We start from the raw sequence: 18,712 nt of genomic DNA, 5'->3' as shown, positions 1-18,712 counted from the left end.
TTTTTTAACCATTCATCTTTCGACCAAGGTGCGCTTGAATCACCACCTTCTGAGGTAATAGAATCAGAATTGCAGAGTTGGAAGGGACCTCCAGGGGTCATCTAGTCCAACACCCTGCTATGCAGGAATCTCAGCTAAAGCATTCAGGACAGATGGCCATCCAGCCTCTGTTTAAAAACCTCCAAGGAAGGAGAGTCCATCAACCTCACGTGGGAGACTGTTCCACTGTCGTAACAGCTCTTATCACCAGAAAGTTCTTCCTGATTTTTTGGCCGGAATCCCTTTTCTTGCAACTTGAAGCCATTGGTTCGGATTCATGTTGGAAGATTTCCTGCTTATATCCCAACTTTGCTGTCCGAAGCAGCATCGAGATACAGTCTGTTGGCGAACATTTCGGTTTTCGAATGCCGTTAACCTGGAAGTAAATGCTTTGGTTTTCGAACACGCCTCGGAAGTCAAACATGCCGTACAGCTTCGGCTGAGTGCAAGATCCTGCCAGCTATTGAGTTTTCGGTTTTCGAACGTTTCAGAACTCGAACGGTCTTCCGGAATGGATGACGTTCGAAAACCGAGGTACCGCTGTGCTCAGTCTCGTTCACTTCACGTAACAAACCGACCTTTCTTGCGAGCATGAGGGCAAACATGTGGTCATAACAAAAGGCATGTTATAACTCCAGCGAAAGGTCCCAAAGCTCTCGGGTGTGCGTGTGTGTGTGTGTGTGCAGAACAACACTTCTCATGCCGGACACACATGCGGGTTCAGACGCACGCCTCGCAACAGCAGCTGCGGAAAGGACAGGTGTGGCAGGGACCAAGTTGCAAAGAACGTTGGCATCAGTCACCTGGCTTTGAGATATGCGCCACAGCTCCCCAGCGCAAGGGGGGGGGAAATAGAGGGGCACTTTTTACACAGCTGGCGAGTTTCTCCTTGGCCAAGGGACTGGGAGGGGGTGCAACTTGGCAAGTCTCCCTTGGCAGAGCCAGCTGCTGGTGGGCAGAGCCCTCCCGCCTGAGGAAGGGAGGTGGGGTTTCACAGCAAAAGGGGGCTGGGTTTATGGGGCAGGGGGGCTGGGGAAAGCAGGAGGAAAAAGAGGGAGGTTTCTGGGAGGAGGGGCCTGCCTCTCTCTCTCTCTCTCTCTCTCCCCTCTCAACTGAAGATCCAGTTTCAACAAGTGCAACTGTCCAGAGAAGGAGCGGAGGGACCCAGCCGTCTATTTAAAGACAGGAAAGGCCCACCCCCCTGAATGTATATCTCCTACATGTGCTCCTTATAGGCTACCCCCCACCCCTTTTGTTGTTGTTGTCGTCTCCCCCTCCCCACCCCCTTTTCTCCTGTCCCCTCCGTCTCCTGCACCAGCAAATATGGGGAAAGGGGTAAGTACCGCTGAGTCTGTGGCCCCCAAAGGCCATATCGGGGTGGGGGGTGGAAAGAAGTGGTCCTTCAGGGGTGCAAACAAGTACTGCAAAGTAATGGGGGGCACCTGCAGGGGTCCTTGAGAAGTCCAGGGTGTGGGTGCATGCCTTGTGGGGTTTTGTGGGGGGCAAGTAGGAAGGGTCCACAGAAAGAGAAAAGGCAAGGAGATCGCTGCGTTTGTTCCCATATCTCCCACCCACCTCTAATTGCAGCTCCGTGGAGATTAGCCCCACAGGGCGTGGCTGGGCTGGGCAGATTGGGGTCCTCTCTGGGCGTGGTCCGCTTTGGCAGAGGGGTGTGCAGGATCGGGTCCACGGTATTGCGCTCATGTAGACTGGTTTGGGGCGTCTTGTTGCTTTGAGTGGAGGAGCTGGGCTGTAAATGTCATGGTGCTGAAATTCACCAGAGTCCAGCGGGAGGCTTTCTTCTGCCCCCTGTCGTGCTTTTAGGAGAGGGGTGTTTGGGCTCCTGCTTTGAGTTCAGAAAAGTTTTTTTGCCCCTGGCCAATAGGTCTGTGCTGTTGTTCTTGCACCTACAAAGTGTGGCCTTCGCTTTGAGCGTCTAGTGGGAACCTCACGGCCGGCGGTGGCGGCAGCTGGCAAAATCTGCCACCCCAGCTGTCAGAAAAAGTATTTCGCTGTCAGATTTTACAGGGTGCAGGAGAACAAAGCCTGTTGTTACCTCCGTGTCACAGAATGTGTTGGTTTCTCACATTCGTTAGCAAGGCATATTCAACAGACAAATATAATATTCTGTAAGACAAAAGCGTCTGTTGGGGTTTCCTTCTTTTAGACTGTTGATGATTCCATGGGAAAGGTGACTGCCAGCTTCCAGCTTTCACAGAACTGTTTGCTGAGTGTTTCTCCTCTCTGGTGCAACGTTTGGTGCAATTTGGTGGTTGGGGAAAATGCTCCCTTCTCTGCACCCACAAAACAGATACTGTAAAAGAAAAGGCACTCACCAGCCTTCTCTATAGATGGGTTTTTCCACAGTCCTGGTTATCACCCGCAAAGGAAAGAGAAAAGGGTATTAGCATTTGTTGACCCAACCCCAGATGTTTGGGACACCGCTGAAGATTCATCTTTTGCCTGTGATCTGGCGCAGCTGGAACTCCTGGGGTTCATTTTCAGATGTATAATTCATTGCAGAACTCCTGGGGTTCCTATCAGAGAAAACGACTATGATCCTGTGTTCTTTGTCGGAAAGGTAGATGGTGAAACATCGCTGTGTAGTCGCTCTCCGTCAGCTTCCAGGAGGGCTGGTTTTCATTCACTTTTAATCCTCTCCTAATTAAACAAGATCTTGTCCCCGTGGGAAAATCTGATTCCATGTCCGGTACAAGCCAAGGGTCTGGATCCCATTGGTCTGGATCCCATTCAGCATCTTCATTTAGAATTGAGCCATGCAGGATAGATCCCACAACCTTTCAAAACCCCAACCGGAGAAAGACGATAGTTTTTGTTTGCATTCTGAATTGTTCAGCAACGCTGACCTTAGGGTCTAGAAACTTGAAATAATACACCATCTCCTGGCACTTCGTAAGAAGCCACCAGGGCAGGGAGGGGTGACAGGAGGCCCCCTGGCTCCTGAAAACCACTAGGCACCAGCCCTTCCAGAATGGGGACCGGAACTCAGGGTTTTGGGGGCCGCTGCAAGGTTGTTTTTTTATGCAGTGGAGACAGAAAAGATACAGAGGGAATTTGAAGAGATGGTGGCTGATTTCTGCCCCCTACATTCAGTGGAATGAAACATTGGCTGTGATTCCTGTGGGGGGTTGGACTGGATGACCCTTAGGATCCCTTCCAACTTTGCACATCTAGGATTCTGTGATTGCCCCTTGTCCCATTTCCACGCACCCTTTCGCCACAAAGCAGGGTGCAGCCAGGGCCAGGCTGGGTGAGCAAACTGGACACCCGTTGCCAGAGATTTCTCAGGGCTTTTCCCCCGATAACCCACGTATCGAGGGTTTCCTGACCCCTGCCTTAGGACATCCCTATTTCCGTTGCAGAAATGTTGGAGTTGTGCAAACCCTGAGCCACGGTGATAAATAACAATACAACTTTTAGAAGACATCTGAAGGCAACCCTCTGTAAAGAAGTTTTTAAACATTTAAGTTTTTGTGTATACTGGAAGCCACCCAGAGTGGCTGGGGCAATCCAATCAAATGGATGGGGTAATAATAATAATAATAATAATAATAATAATAATAATAATAAATGGAATAGGATGCCCCTATTTTCATTGGTGAAATGTTGGAGTGTATACAATCCACTTTTAAAACCATCCAAGTTGATGGTCGTTGTCGCCTCCTGTGGCAGGAAGTTCCATAGTTTAACTATATGCTTCATGAAGAAGTCCTGAGACCCTGGAGGGCCAATGCCCGTCAGTGTGGTCAGTACTGACTTGGAGGAATCTGCTTCCTACTTTCCCGTGTTTGTGTTCCAAAACCAAGCCTCTTTCGGTCCCTGGCATGAGAAGTTCTGTTTGTGGAGCCTTTCCGAAATCAAATGGTCTCATCTCACTTCCTGAGTCGCACAGGCAGTGGGAGAGGGGTGCCCGACATCGTTGGACCGGGCCCAACCCTTCACTGGGACCTTTTGGGGTCCCAAGAACCAGGCCCAGGAGATGCAGATGTTTATTCAGGAGCAGAAAATAAAAAGAGGAGCTCATTGCAACGCTCACGGAAAAGTTCCCCCTTTGCCAAGAACAACTCTTGTTTGCGAGGGGTCGTGTTACAGAGAGACCTGGGAACAGGGTCCTGTGTGGCAGTGGGAGGGGATGGGGGAGCCCCGATCCTCCCCACGGCTCGCCCCCTGGTTACCATGCTCACCTCTTTTCAAGGGAGGCAGGAATCGACTTCCCAATCACTTCACTTGAGCCGTGATGCATTTTCCCTCGTTTAAAAATAGTTGAAAATGTATATATAGGACACAGGGCTTTGGGATGACAAGGCCTGGCCTCGCAGCAGGAGGAATGGCCGTGGGCCTTGGCTGACCGCCGGCTTCCTGTCGGCTTCTCCATGCAAAACGGGGGAATTGTGAGCAGGTCCTCACCATGCGCCGAAAGCACATCCATTGGAACATGCCGGGAAATGCGGGCACAGAGCTGTCATTCCCAGCAACCTTGACAAACGAAAGCAAAAGATGATGTGGAAATGTGGAGGACTGAACTTGGAAAACCGAGAAACCAACGGCAGCCTATTTGTCCACCCTGCAGTTTGGCAAACTGTTATGGAACTGTCGTGGCCTTTGGCTATTTCAATATACTTATTGATGGTGATATTTGCCCATTCCTAGTTTTTACTGATCATAGGGCAGGTGTTGGAAGCACAGGCCTCCTGGGGCGTGGAAATGAGCTTCCTCCACCACAACTCCCCAAATGCTATCTAGAATCCCAGATACCAGCTTTGCATTGCAGGGGGTTGGACGAAAGGGGTCCCTTCCAGCCCAATTTTCTCTCAAAGCCACCCCTCATTCTGCACTGTGTCCCCAGCAATCGATATTCAGAAGCGTTCCCTTTCGAAGGCATCCAGGTTGGTGGCCATCGCTGCCTCCTGTGGCAGTGAGTTCCACAGTTCAACTCTGTCCTGCATGCAGAAGTCCTTGCTTTTCTCTGTCCTGGATCTTCCAGCTTATAGTGTCATGAGATGCCCACAAGTTCTAGCGTTAGGAGAGAGGGACGCAAACATTTCTCCACCCACTTTCTCCATCGTTCTATAAACTTCTACCATGTCACCCCTCCCTCGCCATTTCCCTGGAGCAGAAATCCCCAAACGCCACAACCTTTCCTCGCTCCGCCATTCCCTGCATCGTTTTGTGCCATTTGATCCGCCTCGCAGTTGTCCATCCTCACCTCAGCCAAGGGAAGGGCTTCTTCGCTCAGGGAGTTTCTGCCTGGCCCAGTTCTTTCTCTCCCTCCTTTTGGGCCAGGATGGGGAAAACACACATTCTCACTGTCGCCGGGGGCCCCGAGGAGAGGCGTGCCAAGCCCAGATCCCAGCGGAGGAGAGAGAAGATGTCTCTCTGGGCACTGAATGCCCAAGCAGGCGGAACAGAGGGGTCTTTCTGACTCCTGAAAAGCCGCGGAGGCCTGAATAGGAAAGACTTGGAACAGGAGTGGTTTCGCTCTCTCCCAGCCTTTTCTGTCGCTCTCCGGGGTCCCTCGCCATGCCAAGACATGCCCCGAGTGCTAATGACATCGCTCCCCTCTTTCAGCGCTGGGGAATGGTGTGGCTGGCATCCTGCCCCCCCTCCCGAAGTCAGGCCCTGGAAGTGAGTGATGGTGGCGCAGGTCAGGAAGAGAGGTTCGAGAGTCAGTGTGGCAAACTGCAAGGACCTGGGAGAGACCAGGGTTCAAATCCCCACACGGTCATGAAGTTCGCTGGGTGACCTTTGGCCAGTCACGGCCTCTCAGCCTGGCATCCCACACAGGGCTGTTGTTGTGAGGATTAAATGAGGACTTGGACCGGGGTGAGGCTAGAATTCGAATCCCCACTCAGCCACGCTGAGTCTCACTGGATATGACCATATTTTGCAGGGTGCCCCTCCAGCCCAAAGGCAGAAAAAAATGCACGCATTTGGGTAAAGTGTGCCCCAAAATGCACCCATTATTGAAAAGTTATTCTAGAAAATTGCTTTGCAAAAATTCGAATGTTAGGCAAAATTGCAAATAGGCATGTGCAATCCAGGAGAAATTTGCCTTAAATGCTGATGGATTTTCACGAGGACTCTTAAAAAGGGTAAGGGTGGGGGAGAATTGCATTTTGATGCAGAAACGTGGACAACTGAAGACAGAAAAGTGAGAAACTGAGAAACCCAACTCTGCAGATTTGCCTGTTCCTATTTTTACTGATGCTGGAAGCCCAGATCCTTTGGGGTTGGCGAAACCAGCAAGGCCTGGTCTCCTTTCTAGGAGAAATCAACAACTTTGCTTCCACCTCCCAAGAACTTATTCTATACAAGCGGACAACCAGCTGTGTTGGCCACTTTCCTTGTACGTCCAAATCTCAAGAGTTTTGCTGAGGTGGGGAGAAAAGCATTTGGCCGCCTCCTCCTGTGCTTCCTGCGTCCCCTCGGTCCGGAAATGCCGTGACAATAATAGCTTCTCCTGGCATTCTGTCCAGGACCGGCCAAATAGGATCAGTAGCTCAGTGATGGAGGAGGAGGAGGAGGAAGAAGAAGAAGAAGAAGGCATCAAAGCTTTTGCGCCAGGCCCATTGAAGGCAGGGTCCTGCCGGGGATGTTGGGCAAAGGCTGCTCTGCCGTGAGGCCACTGCTAAATGCGCACTCAGAGCTCTAGAAGGAAGGTCGTTCGTTGCCTGCTTTCTGCTGGAAATGAGTCAGGGACTCACAGAGTTGGAAGGGACCCCAGCGGTCATCTCTTCTAACCCCCTGAAATGCCGGGATCACAAATGAGTCTTCATTCAGGGCCTGTATATCTCAGCTATAAACGGAGCAGATTTGTTCACGGTGCTTTTATTTATTTCATAAAATCTAAACACCACTTGCTTGTTTAAAAAATGCCCCCCCCAAAGAAAACCATTAAGTTATCAACAAGATGATAATTCAAGACTTAAAACAATAGATTAAGACCAGATTTGAAACTCGCACCAGTTCTCCAAAGGACATGTTTTGAGCCAAAAAGAGTACGGCAAACGCTCCTGCTTGATGTCAACAGGCAGGGAGTTCCAAAGTTTAGGTGCTGCCACACTAAAGAATCAAGTTCCTACAAATTCAGAACGGGGATTATGTGGCACCGGCAACAGGGCCAATTCCGTCAATCGAATTCACGGGCCATACGCACGCAGGGTCAGGCAATCTCGCAGGCAAACCGCTCCCTTGTATACTAACAGGAACGCCGTACTTGGGGTATATGGAGTGCTAGTGGGGGGGGGTAGTACTTCTGGTGGGGGGGGACATCATGTTCACCCACCTTTGCCCCCCCCCACCCTGCGCACAGCTCTCACTTGAAGCTCATAGAAACTGTCAGCACACCCCGGGAGCGGCTTCGAATGGCCAGCTAAACCAGGTGAGGGCAGCCGATGGGTCTCTAACCCTCAGTGTGTTAAGCACTTCCCCTGTATTCGAAGACAGGCTCTGGCGCATTGAAGGGATGGACGAGACCAAGAGGGGGTCCAACAGCCAATAAGGTGGTTTCTGCATGTGCTGTAGAGCAGGAGTCGGCAAGGTTTACCGGCCATGGGCCGGAGCACTTCCGTGGAGCTTGTCTGTGGGCCGGACGTGCACAGCGCAATGCCGGAAATTGCGTCTGTGCAGAAGCGATTTTCGGTGTCTGGACATGCACAGACACGGTTTCTGGTATCTGCATGTGTGCTGGTGCCATTTCCGGCACCACTTGGCGAGTCCCCGCGCCACGCTGCAGTGGTTAAGCGCAGCACGCGGAAGACTTGCCAAGCGGGCAGCTCAGTTTGCGGGCAGCTCGCAGGCTGGTAAAACGGTCTTTGTGGGCCGCATCGGGCCCATGGGCCGCAGGTTGCTGGCCCCTGCTGTAGAGGGAAGTGAGGGGCAGATGGGGCTCGTCCACCTGGGAATGTAGCCCATCTAGGAGAAACCCACCAGGTATCCCCAGATCTCCCAACTTTTCAAGCAACTTGGATGGATCTGGTGAAATGACGAGATGCGGAAGTTTGGGGGTTTAGCAACTGTTTTTTGTTCCTGGGAATGCAATGCTACAGAAGCAGCAAACTGAGGTGGGATTTCAGCCCCCCCCCCCACACACACATTCACTCATTCATTCATTTATACCAGGGGTCAGCAAACTTTTTCAGCAGGGGGCCAGTCTGCTGTCCCTCCGACCTTGTGGGGGGCCGGGGGGGGGGGAATGAATGAATTCCTATGCCCCACAAATAACCCAGAGATGCATTTTAAATAAAAGCACGCATTCTACTCATGTAAAAACACGCCGATTCCCAGACCGTCTGCGGGCCGGATTTAGAAGGCAATTGGGCCAGATACGGCCCCCAGGCCTTAGTTTACCTACCCATGATTTATACTTATCAAGTTTATACATTTTACTAATTTTACAACCAATTTGACATTTCAAAACCTGACTTCCTTCCCCCTCTTTTTGCAGTTCCTTAAATTTGTGTTTTATATCTTTCTGCATATCCAATTGAACTGAATTTTCTCATTTATTCATCTTCCTTAAATATATACGCTTATAAAACTGCAGGTTGTTACAATAATCCTGTCAGTGTTCTTATCTGTTTATGATTTATCTGTGAATATTCAATAAACCATTTCCATTGTTTCATTAAAAAAAAATTGTTATCTTGAATTCTTATTCTTCCGGTAAGTTTCGGCATTCCTGCATATTCCATAAGTTTTTGTATACATTCTTCCTTTGCTAGGAGTTCTGCTTCTTTCCATTTGGGGGCAAGTAGCATTATTGCTGCTGTAGTGGCGTACATAAGTAAGTTTCTATGCAGTTTCGGTAGTTGTGTCCCTATAATTCCCAAAAGAAAAGCCTTTGGGTTGTTGTTTTTACAAAGGTTATTTTAAACTCATGTGGGATTTCAAGTCACCTGCAAGTGAGGCTCGGTCTCCTGGACACACGTGTGTGTGTGTGTGTGTGTGTCTTAAGTTCCAGTTGCACGCCTTCTCTAGGTTCACAGACATAAGGGAAAGTTCAACAATTAATAATATTATAATACCTTTATTGTCACCTGTGTACAATGAAATTAAACTGAATTGAATACAGATTATTCAAAAGTAAAAGAATTACAGAAACCGTTTCTTTCTTCGGTGTTTTTTTTTCTTTTTCGCTTTCTTTCTTTTTATTTCATTTTTTGTCTTTATTAATCAGTATTTTTATTTGTTTTGAACATTGATTGTTGTTGGGTTTTTTGGCAAAATTAATGAAGTATTTAAAAAATAAAAAAAATCAATTCCAGTTGCAGTGGGTGGTGCAGGACAGAAGAAAGGAGAGGCCCCAGAGAAGTGGGGGACTTGTGTTTGTGCTGGTTGAATCACAGAACTGTAAAGTTGAGAGGGAACCCCAACGGTCATCTAGTCCAACCCTCTGCAGTCCAAAACCCCCAACAATTGCCATCTAACTATGAATCACATAATTGTAGAGTTGAAAGGGACCCAAGAGGTTTGTGTTTTTATGAGAAGTGACTCAATTCACCTTAGTCAAAGCAGCGCACAAACCAAAACAGCTACAAGTTTTTTAAATCGATGCTTCTCCGAATTTTGCAACCCAGCTCTCCGACCGAACATTCTGCGCAAAAGTATGCACACACTGGGTGGAAATTGTAGATTAAAACACATAATGCACATGGAAATAATGTCCAGAATGTGCTAAAGTAGGGGGAGTTGCTTGCAAAAATAATAATAATGTATATGTAGTGAAATTTGTGGCTATAAGAAGAATTCATCCAAAAAAAGCTGGTAATTTTTATGAGGATTTATTTGAAAAATTCACAAACGGAGTTGAACAGAAGATTGAGAAAATATATTTCTCCCGTCTTTGGTGGGAATGCCCTCGGGTTCCCTGATTTTGATCCCAAAGTACATCGAGGGTCACGAAATCGACAGATTCAGCCATCCTTGGCGGAGAGCACTCTGGGTCTGCCGGACTCTGCCTTTTCTCTCTTGCCTACTGGGGCCGCTAATGCCGTCTTCCCCCCCCCCCAGGCGGGACGAGAGTCTTCCCCACCGGGGGCGACGGCTGAGAATGGAGGAGGGAAGAAAAAGCAGAAGGAGAAAGAGCTGGATGAGCTGAAGAAGGAAGTCAACCTGGTAAGTCAAAACCCTGGCGGGGGGGGCTGTTTGGGGGAGTGCTGGGGTCAAGGCTTTGCATTAAGGCTGGTCAGTGGCCCCTCTAGTCCAGACTCCTCACAGTGGCCAAGCACCCCTAAGAAACTAGGGACCCAGGTAGACTGCCACTGGAGCTGGAGGCTCCATGAGAATATAAGAAGAACCTGTTGGATCAGGCCAAAGGGGGAGTCATCTAGTCCAGCCTCCTCTTCTCACAACGGACAACCAGATGCCCCAATGGGAAGCCTCCAAGCAGGACCTGAGTGCGAAAGCAGAACTCTCCACAGGTGTTTTTTTCTGGCAGTGGAGGGAAAAGATAGCCATTGTGCTTGGTAGCCTTATTAACCTCCATGGTCAGGGATCTGTCAGGGCCCACAGTCACAGGCGGGAGAGAAATGAAGTTTCGCTTGCGTTTTAATGAGGAATGACCTTATTTGCACTTCTCAAGCAATATGCAAACCAAAACCCAACCGTCTTTCAAAATCCACACCTATCCGAATTTTGCAACGTACTTTTCTACAAAACAAACCAGTTGGGGGAAAGCATGCGGGGGTGGGGGTGGGAATGAATATATATACTAGTGAAAACAGCATGCATTAAATTTGGGGGAAATGGCTTGCAAAAATATGCACCTTAAAATTGCATAACACAAAAATACTGTACATGAAAGAGAAATTTGTACTAAAATGCTAAGGATTTTAAAACCTCTCTCTCTCAAAACCACTGCAGAACTGAAATTAATATTGCAAATATATATATAAAGAACAGGTTTTTTCTCCAGCTAAATCCTGCTCAGTATAGACCTGCTGAAATGGACGAAAGCAAGTTATTAATGCCTGTTAACTTCAGTAGGTCTACTTGGAGTAGGAATAGCACCACATACAACTCTGAAGGAACTAGGACTGACCACTGCAAGCAGGAAGAACGCCCCCCCCACCCCGTCCCTGATGAGGAGGCAGAGTGACTGAGGGTGGGGGATCATGGAGGGTGGTTTGCCCAAGGACCCTCTCTCTGTGAGCATCCGTCTCCTCCTCACGAGGAGGAGAAATATGCTTTGTGCACTGACAGCGACAAGGAATGTGTCTCCTCGGTTTCCCAGATCCTGTTCCTTTCCAGGGACGTTCAGCTCTTCTGCCCCCCCCCCCCGTGACTAACAGCCTTTCGCTGCCCCCCCCCGTCCTTCTTCTCTCTCCCCTTGCCAGGATGACCACAAGCTGTCGCTGGACGAAATCAGCAGGAGGTACCAAGTGGATCTGTCCCGGGTGAGTCCACGGGGAACATTTGCTGCTCCTCTTTGCCATGTACCCTCCATGCCCCCCCCCAAAGCATTTTGCGACTCTTTGGCTTCTGCATGGGGAGGGGAGGGAGGGAGGCCGGGTATCAAGGCACCCTGGCTTTCATTTATCCCATGGAGGTGTGTGTTATAATTATGCCGGCCTTTTGCCTGGGGCTGAGTTCACACCAATGTCCAGTGGCTAAATATGCCCAAGAATTTAGGAATCGAGATAGACTGCCTCTGGAGCTGGAGGCTCCATAAGAACATAAGAAAAGCCCTCTGGCTCAGGTCAAAGGGGGTCCACCCAGTCCACCATCCTCCGCTCTCCCCTCCTGCAATTTCCAGCAACTACCTGGTAATATTCAGAAGCATCGCTGCCCCCAACCGCGGAGGCAGGGCGGAGCCATCTTGGCTACTAGTCAGTGATAGCCATCTCCCCTGTGAAGTCTTATCCTCTGTAAAGCACAGGGCTGCCCTAAAGAATCCTGGGAAATATAGTTCGCCCCCTCACAGAGCTACAGTTCCCAGGATTCTTGGGCGGGGGAGCTATTTGTGTTTATGCAGTCGGTGCTTCTTGCTTGCTTGTAGGGTGGAGATATTTTGTGTGTTTGAAGAAACCTCTGAATTTTGCACGGTTTGAAAGTAAAGAGCAGTAGCCATCGGCCCCCAGGAAGTTGACTACAAGGGAATGTGGCCCTTGGGCTCCCCCTGATTTCACCACACAGATCCAATATGCCCTCTCTTCCTCCTCCTTTATCTCCTTCCATGTCAGGGCCTGACCAACACGCGGGCAGCAGAGATCCTCGCCAAGGATGGCCCCAACGCCTTGACCCCTCCTCCAACCACACCAGAGTGGGTCAAGTTCTGCCGGCAGCTCTTCGGGGGGTTTTCCATCCTGCTGTGGATCGGGGCCATTCTCTGCTTCCTGGCCTACAGCATCCAAGCGGCAATGGAGGATGAGCCGGCCAATGACAACGTAAGTCTCGTGGCCCCAAGACAGGCATCCCCCCACTCGGCCCTCCAGCTCTTTTGGGACTACAACTCCCATCATCCCAGGGGTCAGGGATGATGGGAATTGTAGTAGTCCCAAAACAGTTAGAGGGCCAAGTCTGGGGATTCCTGCCCCAAGAAGATAGGATCCCAAACCAGGCTGGCAGCAGCTCTCCAGGGTTTCAGAGAAGGGGACAGTGCCAGAGCTACTTAGCAAAGAGGATTCTAGTCCTCATGGTTCTGAGTAAAGGGTTCAAATAGGAATGTAGGAAGCTGCCTTAGATTGCATCAGATACTGTAATTGGTCCATATAGGCAAGTTCTGCCTACACTGACTGGCAGCAGCTCTCCAGGGTTTCAGGAAGGCGAAGTTCACAGCAGCACCTGGATAAGTATTAATTTATTTTACAAATCTTATGTACGACTTGGTTTAAAAACAAAACTCAAAGCAGTTTTTAAAAAGAATAAAACAGTAAAATTAGCAGTAAAAAACAGTTAAAAGCAACTATTTAAAATATGCAGGAAATGAATTAAGATCAACAATAAGCTTAAAAACCAGATTAAAGCACATGTCAGCATCTCTACATATCTAGGCAGGCTTGCCTAAACAAGAATGTTTTTAGCAGAAGCAGTACAGCGAAGGCGCATGGAGGATGTCAAGAGGCAGGGAGTTCCAAAGTCTGGGCGCTGCCACACTGAAAGAGGGATTTCTTACCAACGCAGAACTAGTGCTAGTAGTGCAGATCGAGGCAGCTGCGTGAGCACATATGAGGCAAGGCAATATTGCAAACTGGTCCCAACTTGTCATCTGAAGAAGTGTGCATGCACACGAAAGCTCATACCAGGAACAAACTCAGTTGGTCTCTAAGGTGCTACTAGAAAGATTTTTCGATTTTGTTTTGGTCCCAACTTATTAAGGGCTTTACAGCCTATTAGTAACACCTTGAACTTTGTCCAGTATCACACATGTATCACGCATGTCTGGATAAGGGCAGAGGAGGCCCCCTCACGGGTCAGACCCACATAGCGCTGGGGTAGCCGGTGGGGCTGGACCCCAACAACCCCACGAGTCAACATGGCTGTTGCCCAGGGAGGGTGAGGACGGGGTCGGGAGTCGGCTGTCCAACAAGCTGCCTGAGCTTGCAAGAAAAGCGTTTGGGGGGGGGCGACTAACCTGTGGCCCCCCGGGTGTCCAGATCCCATCCCCATCCCTGACCCCCTGGCCATGTGGACTGGGGCTGGTGTCCCCACACTGGCCACCCCTGACTTTGAGGGACTCCACCTCTGGTTTTTAAGCAGAGCTCAGAGGGCCATCTGTCAGGGATTCTTTAGTTGTGATTCCTGCATATTGGGGGTTGGACTGGATGACCCTTGAGGTCCCCTCCAACTCTACAATACTGTGATCATGCAGCTTAGCCTCAGAGATGCCAGGAATTGAACTGGGACCCACAAGCTTAACACGAGTCCACAGGGTGATGCAGCAGCAAAAAAAGCTAACGCTATTCCAGGCCGCATCAACAGAAGTCTAGTGTCCAGTTCAAGGGAAGGAATAGTCCCACTCTATTGTGCCTTAGTCAGACCACACCTGGAATACTGCGTCCAGTTCTGGGCACCTCGGTTTAAGAAGGATATGGACAAGCTAGAAGATGGGCACAGGGGGGAGACTGAGATGATCAAGGGTCTGGGAAATAAGCCTTATGAGGACGGGCATGTTTAGCCTGGAAAAGAGGAGACTGAGAGGAGATAGGAGAGCCATCTTCAAATATCTTAAGGGGTCGAAACAAAATAGAAAATTCTTTTCAGTAGCACCTTAGAGACCAACTGTGTTTGTTCTTGGTATGAGCTTTCGTGTGCATGTATCTGAAGAAGTGTGCTACTGAAAAGAATTTTCTATTTTGTTTCGACTATGGCAGACCAACACGGCTACCCACCTGTATCTTAAGGGCTGTTACATGGAGGAGGTAAAAGGTAAAGGTAAAGCGACCCCTGACCATTAGGTCCAGTCGTGTCTGACTTTGGGGTTGCGGCGCTCATCTCACTTTAGTGGCCGAGGGAGCTGGCGTACAGCTTCCGGGTCATGTGGCCAGCATGACTCAGCTGCTTCTGGTGAACCAGAGCAGTGCACGGAAACGCCGTTTACCTTCCCGCCGGAGCGGGACCTATTTATCTACTTGCACTTTGAGGTGCTTTCGAACTGCTAGGTGGGCAGGAGCAGGGACCGAGCAACGGGAGCTCACCCCGTCGCGGGGATTCGAACCGCCGACCTTCTGATCGGCAAGCTCCCTTACAAGGAGGAGGGAGAAAGTTTATTTTCTCCATCTCTGGAGGGTAGGACTCGAACCCATGGCTTCAAGTTGCAAGAAAGGAGATTCCGACTAAACATTCGGAAAACCTTTCTGACAGTAAGAGCTGTTTGGCAGTGGAACGGACTCCCAGGAGAGGTGGTGGACTCTCCTTCCTTGGAGGTTTTTAAACAGAGGCTGGATGGCCACCTTTCCTGGATGATTTAGCTGAGATTCCTGCATTGCGGGGGGTTGGACTAGATGACCCCTGGAGGTCCCTTCCAGCTCTAAGATTCCCTGACCCTCCACGCACAGAGCGGCTGCTATGTCCCCCAGCTTTGGTATCTTGCTCTGTGCGGACGGCAGGCCTCAGAAACGGACAGAGGTTGTGTTCGCTCGAGAATGTCCCGCAGGCGGAAGAGCGAGGGGCGAGGGATTTTGATGCACCCAAAAGGTCTTGGTCTCCGTCCATCCCCTTGGGACGGGGTTATCCCAGGACGGGCTGGTCACTCCCTGGGTCACGCCAGAAGCCCCAGCCCACCTGCCACGGAGCAGACGGGGAGGGTTCATCCTGTCCCCAGGGTGGCATTTGCAACCCCACATGCCTCGCCCTGTGTAGGGTTACATTGCAAGACTTCCTGAACAGAGCCTCCAAAACAGACGGCGCTGGGCAGGAACGGCCGTGCTGCTGGGCCCCACAATTCCTAAACGGGAATAAATGATGCCCCGACCCCTCGCCCGGTCCTGATGGGAGACTTGGGTTTCTCCCACATTGCAGAGCGGGTTCATTTGTGAATGGGGAGCTCTTATCGCCAGCTTATTTCCTTTGAGAAAAATCCCCTTTTAAAAAGGAATGGAGGATGGAAAAGGCTTCCTTCCTCTCTTCCTTCTGACCAAAAAATTCCCTCAGCGGCTTAAGAGAGACTCCCCTCAGAAGCAAGGATAGGCGTGCCTGGCGTACTCTGGTCCATGGGGTCACGAAGAGTCAGACTGAACGACTGAACAACAACTGTGGTACATAGAAAAATACAGATAAAGGGGGCTTATTCCCTGAGGAATTCATTCATTTTATTCATTTCACGAAATTTATATATCACTTGACTACATATACATATAACCTCAGTTACCTCACATCCGTGAGAGAGAGAATCATGGAACTGTAGAGCTGGAAGGGACCCCAAGGATCATCTAGTCCACCCCCCCCCCGCGGTCGTTTTTAGATTTCCCTTGATCTTCCCTTTTCCCCTTTCCAGCTTTACTTGGGGGTCGTGCTGGCGGCCGTCGTCATCGTCACCGGCTGCTTCTCGTACTACCAGGAGGCCAAGAGCTCCAAAATCATGGACTCTTTCAAGAACATGGTGCCCCAGGTAAGAAGGCCCTGCTGCCACGCGTCTCGTGTCTTTATTTTCATAGAACGGTGGAGTTTGGCTGGGACCCCCAAGGGGCATCTAGGCCAGCCTCCTGCAATGCTCTTAAAAAAGAAAAGAAAAAAATGAATTCCCCCCCCCCCAAATGGGACAAGGACTGCAGATGATACCCTTCTCGATTCACAGAGTTGAGCAACTTGATAGCAAATCTCACGCCCGTCCCCTCCTCGGCCCTCCAGCTGCCAAATTTCTTTTCATGCCTCCCTTTTTCACGTCTTGATATTGTATTTTAATATTCTCAGCTAACGGATGGCTTTGAAAGAGGGTAGGAGACTAGAACAGGACTAGAAACATTCTCCACTGCCCTCTTGTGGTTGAGACAAGGTGCAGTGTCCTTTTATTTACTTTTAAAAACGTGTTTGTTTTTTAATTAAAATATTGAAGCAGTTTGCACACAGAGAGAAAAAGAGAGAGAGAGAGAGAGAATATGATTTTAGGGCAAGTAAATCTCTCTGATCAAGGCTGCCTCTTTCGTGCCACCTTCAGTTCTTCCTAGGGATTATTGGTTTGTAATGATCACAGCATCATAGAAATGTATAGGGACCACGAGGGTCATCTAGTCCAACTCCCTGCAATGCAATGCAGGAATCTTTCGCCCAACGTGGGGCTTGAACTCACGACCCTGAAGTTAAAGGTCTCACGCTCCACTGACTGAGCTAACCGTTGTTCTTGTTTTATTTTGTGCTTTGTGTTCTCGTTTTGTATTTTTGTATTGTGAGCTGCCCTGTGATCTTCGGGTGAAGGGCAGCATTGCAAATTTAATAAACAACAACAAAAATAATAATAATTCCAGTTCTTTATTCTAAAGCGTCCTGGTTTTGCAGAGAAAGTCTTTGCCCGCTTCACGTTTTGTGCTTTGAAAAAGGTGCAAACTTGGGGTGGAGGGAGAACCCTTGAAGGCATTCACCTACAGCTCTGGTTCCCGACGTGGGGCACACACCCCACTGGGGGGGGGCAATTTGATTTTTAAGGGGGGCAATTCGAGAATGAGTTATTCACAGTGAATGGCCCTTTAGGCTTCCTCCGCGTGAATAGGGGTTCACATTTTGACTCATAAGAATTATATGTCAGGATTTTAGAGAGGCTTAGGTGGGGCTGACCTACAGCATTAACCCCTTGTGCCCCCAGCAAGCCCTGGTGATCCGCGAAGGGGAGAAGAACCAGATCAATGCGGAAAACGTGGTGGTCGGGGACCTGGTGGAGGTGAAAGGAGGAGACCGGGTTCCCGCAGACCTGAGGATCATCTCCTCGCATGGCTGCAAGGTGAGGGCGGCCAAGAGGGAAACGGCACGAGGGAAGGCCCCAGGGTGGATAAAAACCTTTTTTTTAAAAAAAAATTAATTTAATTTTTTTAAATCAGTTTATTAAAAAAAATTAAATTGGATTTTTAAAATAAAATGCTTTTTTTGGGGGGGGGTTAAATCTTTCTAAACATAGTTTTCTATTTAAGTTACATTACAGTCCAAAGGCTATTCATCAGGAAATAAGGACTTGTTTTAACTTTTTCATGTGTGCTAAAACTCAGTCTAAGTTTATATATATATATATATATATATATATATATATATATATATATATATATATATATATATATATATATATATATATATATATATATATATATAATGTTTAACCACATCAGTTAACAAACATGGATACATATGCTATAATGTTACTGCTTTAGTTAAATAAATTGTTTAAATTGTTATTAAGGAAATGATTGGTTTTCGCCTTCCGATAAAGTACAGCAGACAAGTTATCCAAATATAAACCGTTAACTTCTTAAACCTCTCAATAATTTCATAATTATCTATCTGTGTGTTTCTAATAGTATAACCAAATCAGTGATTTTTGCTATAACTGTAAAAAATACTCTGAAATTTTATTATTCCAAAAATGAAACTTTCCTTTGGTTGTAAATATTAAGATAATACCAGCAAGAATGTGTCTTTCTTTTAAAAAAAATCATGATTTAGATCAAGTCTTACTGACTAGTGATTTAAATTGATTTGATTTAAATCAAATCCGAGGTGCAGAATATAGAATCACAGAACTGTAGAGTTGGAAATGAGGCTCATCTAGTCCCACTCCCTGAAAAACGCTGAAATAAAGTACCACATTTTTCCATCTATAAGACGCCCCCATATATAAGACTCCAATTTAATTTAATTTAATTTTTGAGGACTCTAATTTAAGAAAATGGGGGAGATGTATTCATGTATAAGACGCCCCCAAAATTTTGACATTATTTTTTAGGGAAAAAACCTAGTCTTATACATGGAAGAATACGGTGAATCATCAAACCATCGATTCTCGCACATGGTGGGGCCACGTAAATGCTATAATTTGGCATCAAATTATATTGGTATTAGTAATTGTATTATAATTTGGCATTGTTATGATGAGGCTATTATTGGATTATTGTAATTGAGAACTAATAAAAATTATTATCAAAAAAAGAAAGAAAATAAATGCATATGTTGCCTCTCGTGGGAGGAGGAGCAGGATATAAATCCAGTCGATAAATATGTTAGGGGGGGGAAC

The 18,712-nt window shown here is 48.3% G+C and overlaps 1 protein-coding gene across 1 annotated transcript in view; it reads left to right on the top strand.

The window, feature by feature from the left end:
• Positions 1–1,182: 1,182 nt before the first annotated feature.
• Positions 1,183–18,712, top strand: part of LOC117061564 (sodium/potassium-transporting ATPase subunit alpha-2) — a 37,932-nt gene continuing 20,402 nt past the window's right edge. The window contains exons 1-6 of the mRNA XM_033174452.1: positions 1,183–1,374; positions 10,072–10,176; positions 11,397–11,456; positions 12,243–12,446; positions 15,995–16,108; positions 17,297–17,431. Coding sequence (XP_033030343.1) covers positions 1,363–1,374; positions 10,072–10,176; positions 11,397–11,456; positions 12,243–12,446; positions 15,995–16,108; positions 17,297–17,431 — 630 coding nt within the window. The 5' untranslated portion in view covers positions 1,183–1,362. The remainder of the gene's footprint in view (positions 1,375–10,071; positions 10,177–11,396; positions 11,457–12,242; positions 12,447–15,994; positions 16,109–17,296; positions 17,432–18,712) is intronic.

This window comes from Lacerta agilis, chromosome 17, assembly GCF_009819535.1.
Source record: "Lacerta agilis isolate rLacAgi1 chromosome 17, rLacAgi1.pri, whole genome shotgun sequence".
NCBI lineage: Eukaryota > Metazoa > Chordata > Lepidosauria > Squamata > Lacertidae > Lacerta > Lacerta agilis.
Note: the sequence above shows the minus strand (reverse complement) of the source record. Positions and strands in the feature narration are given on the sequence as shown.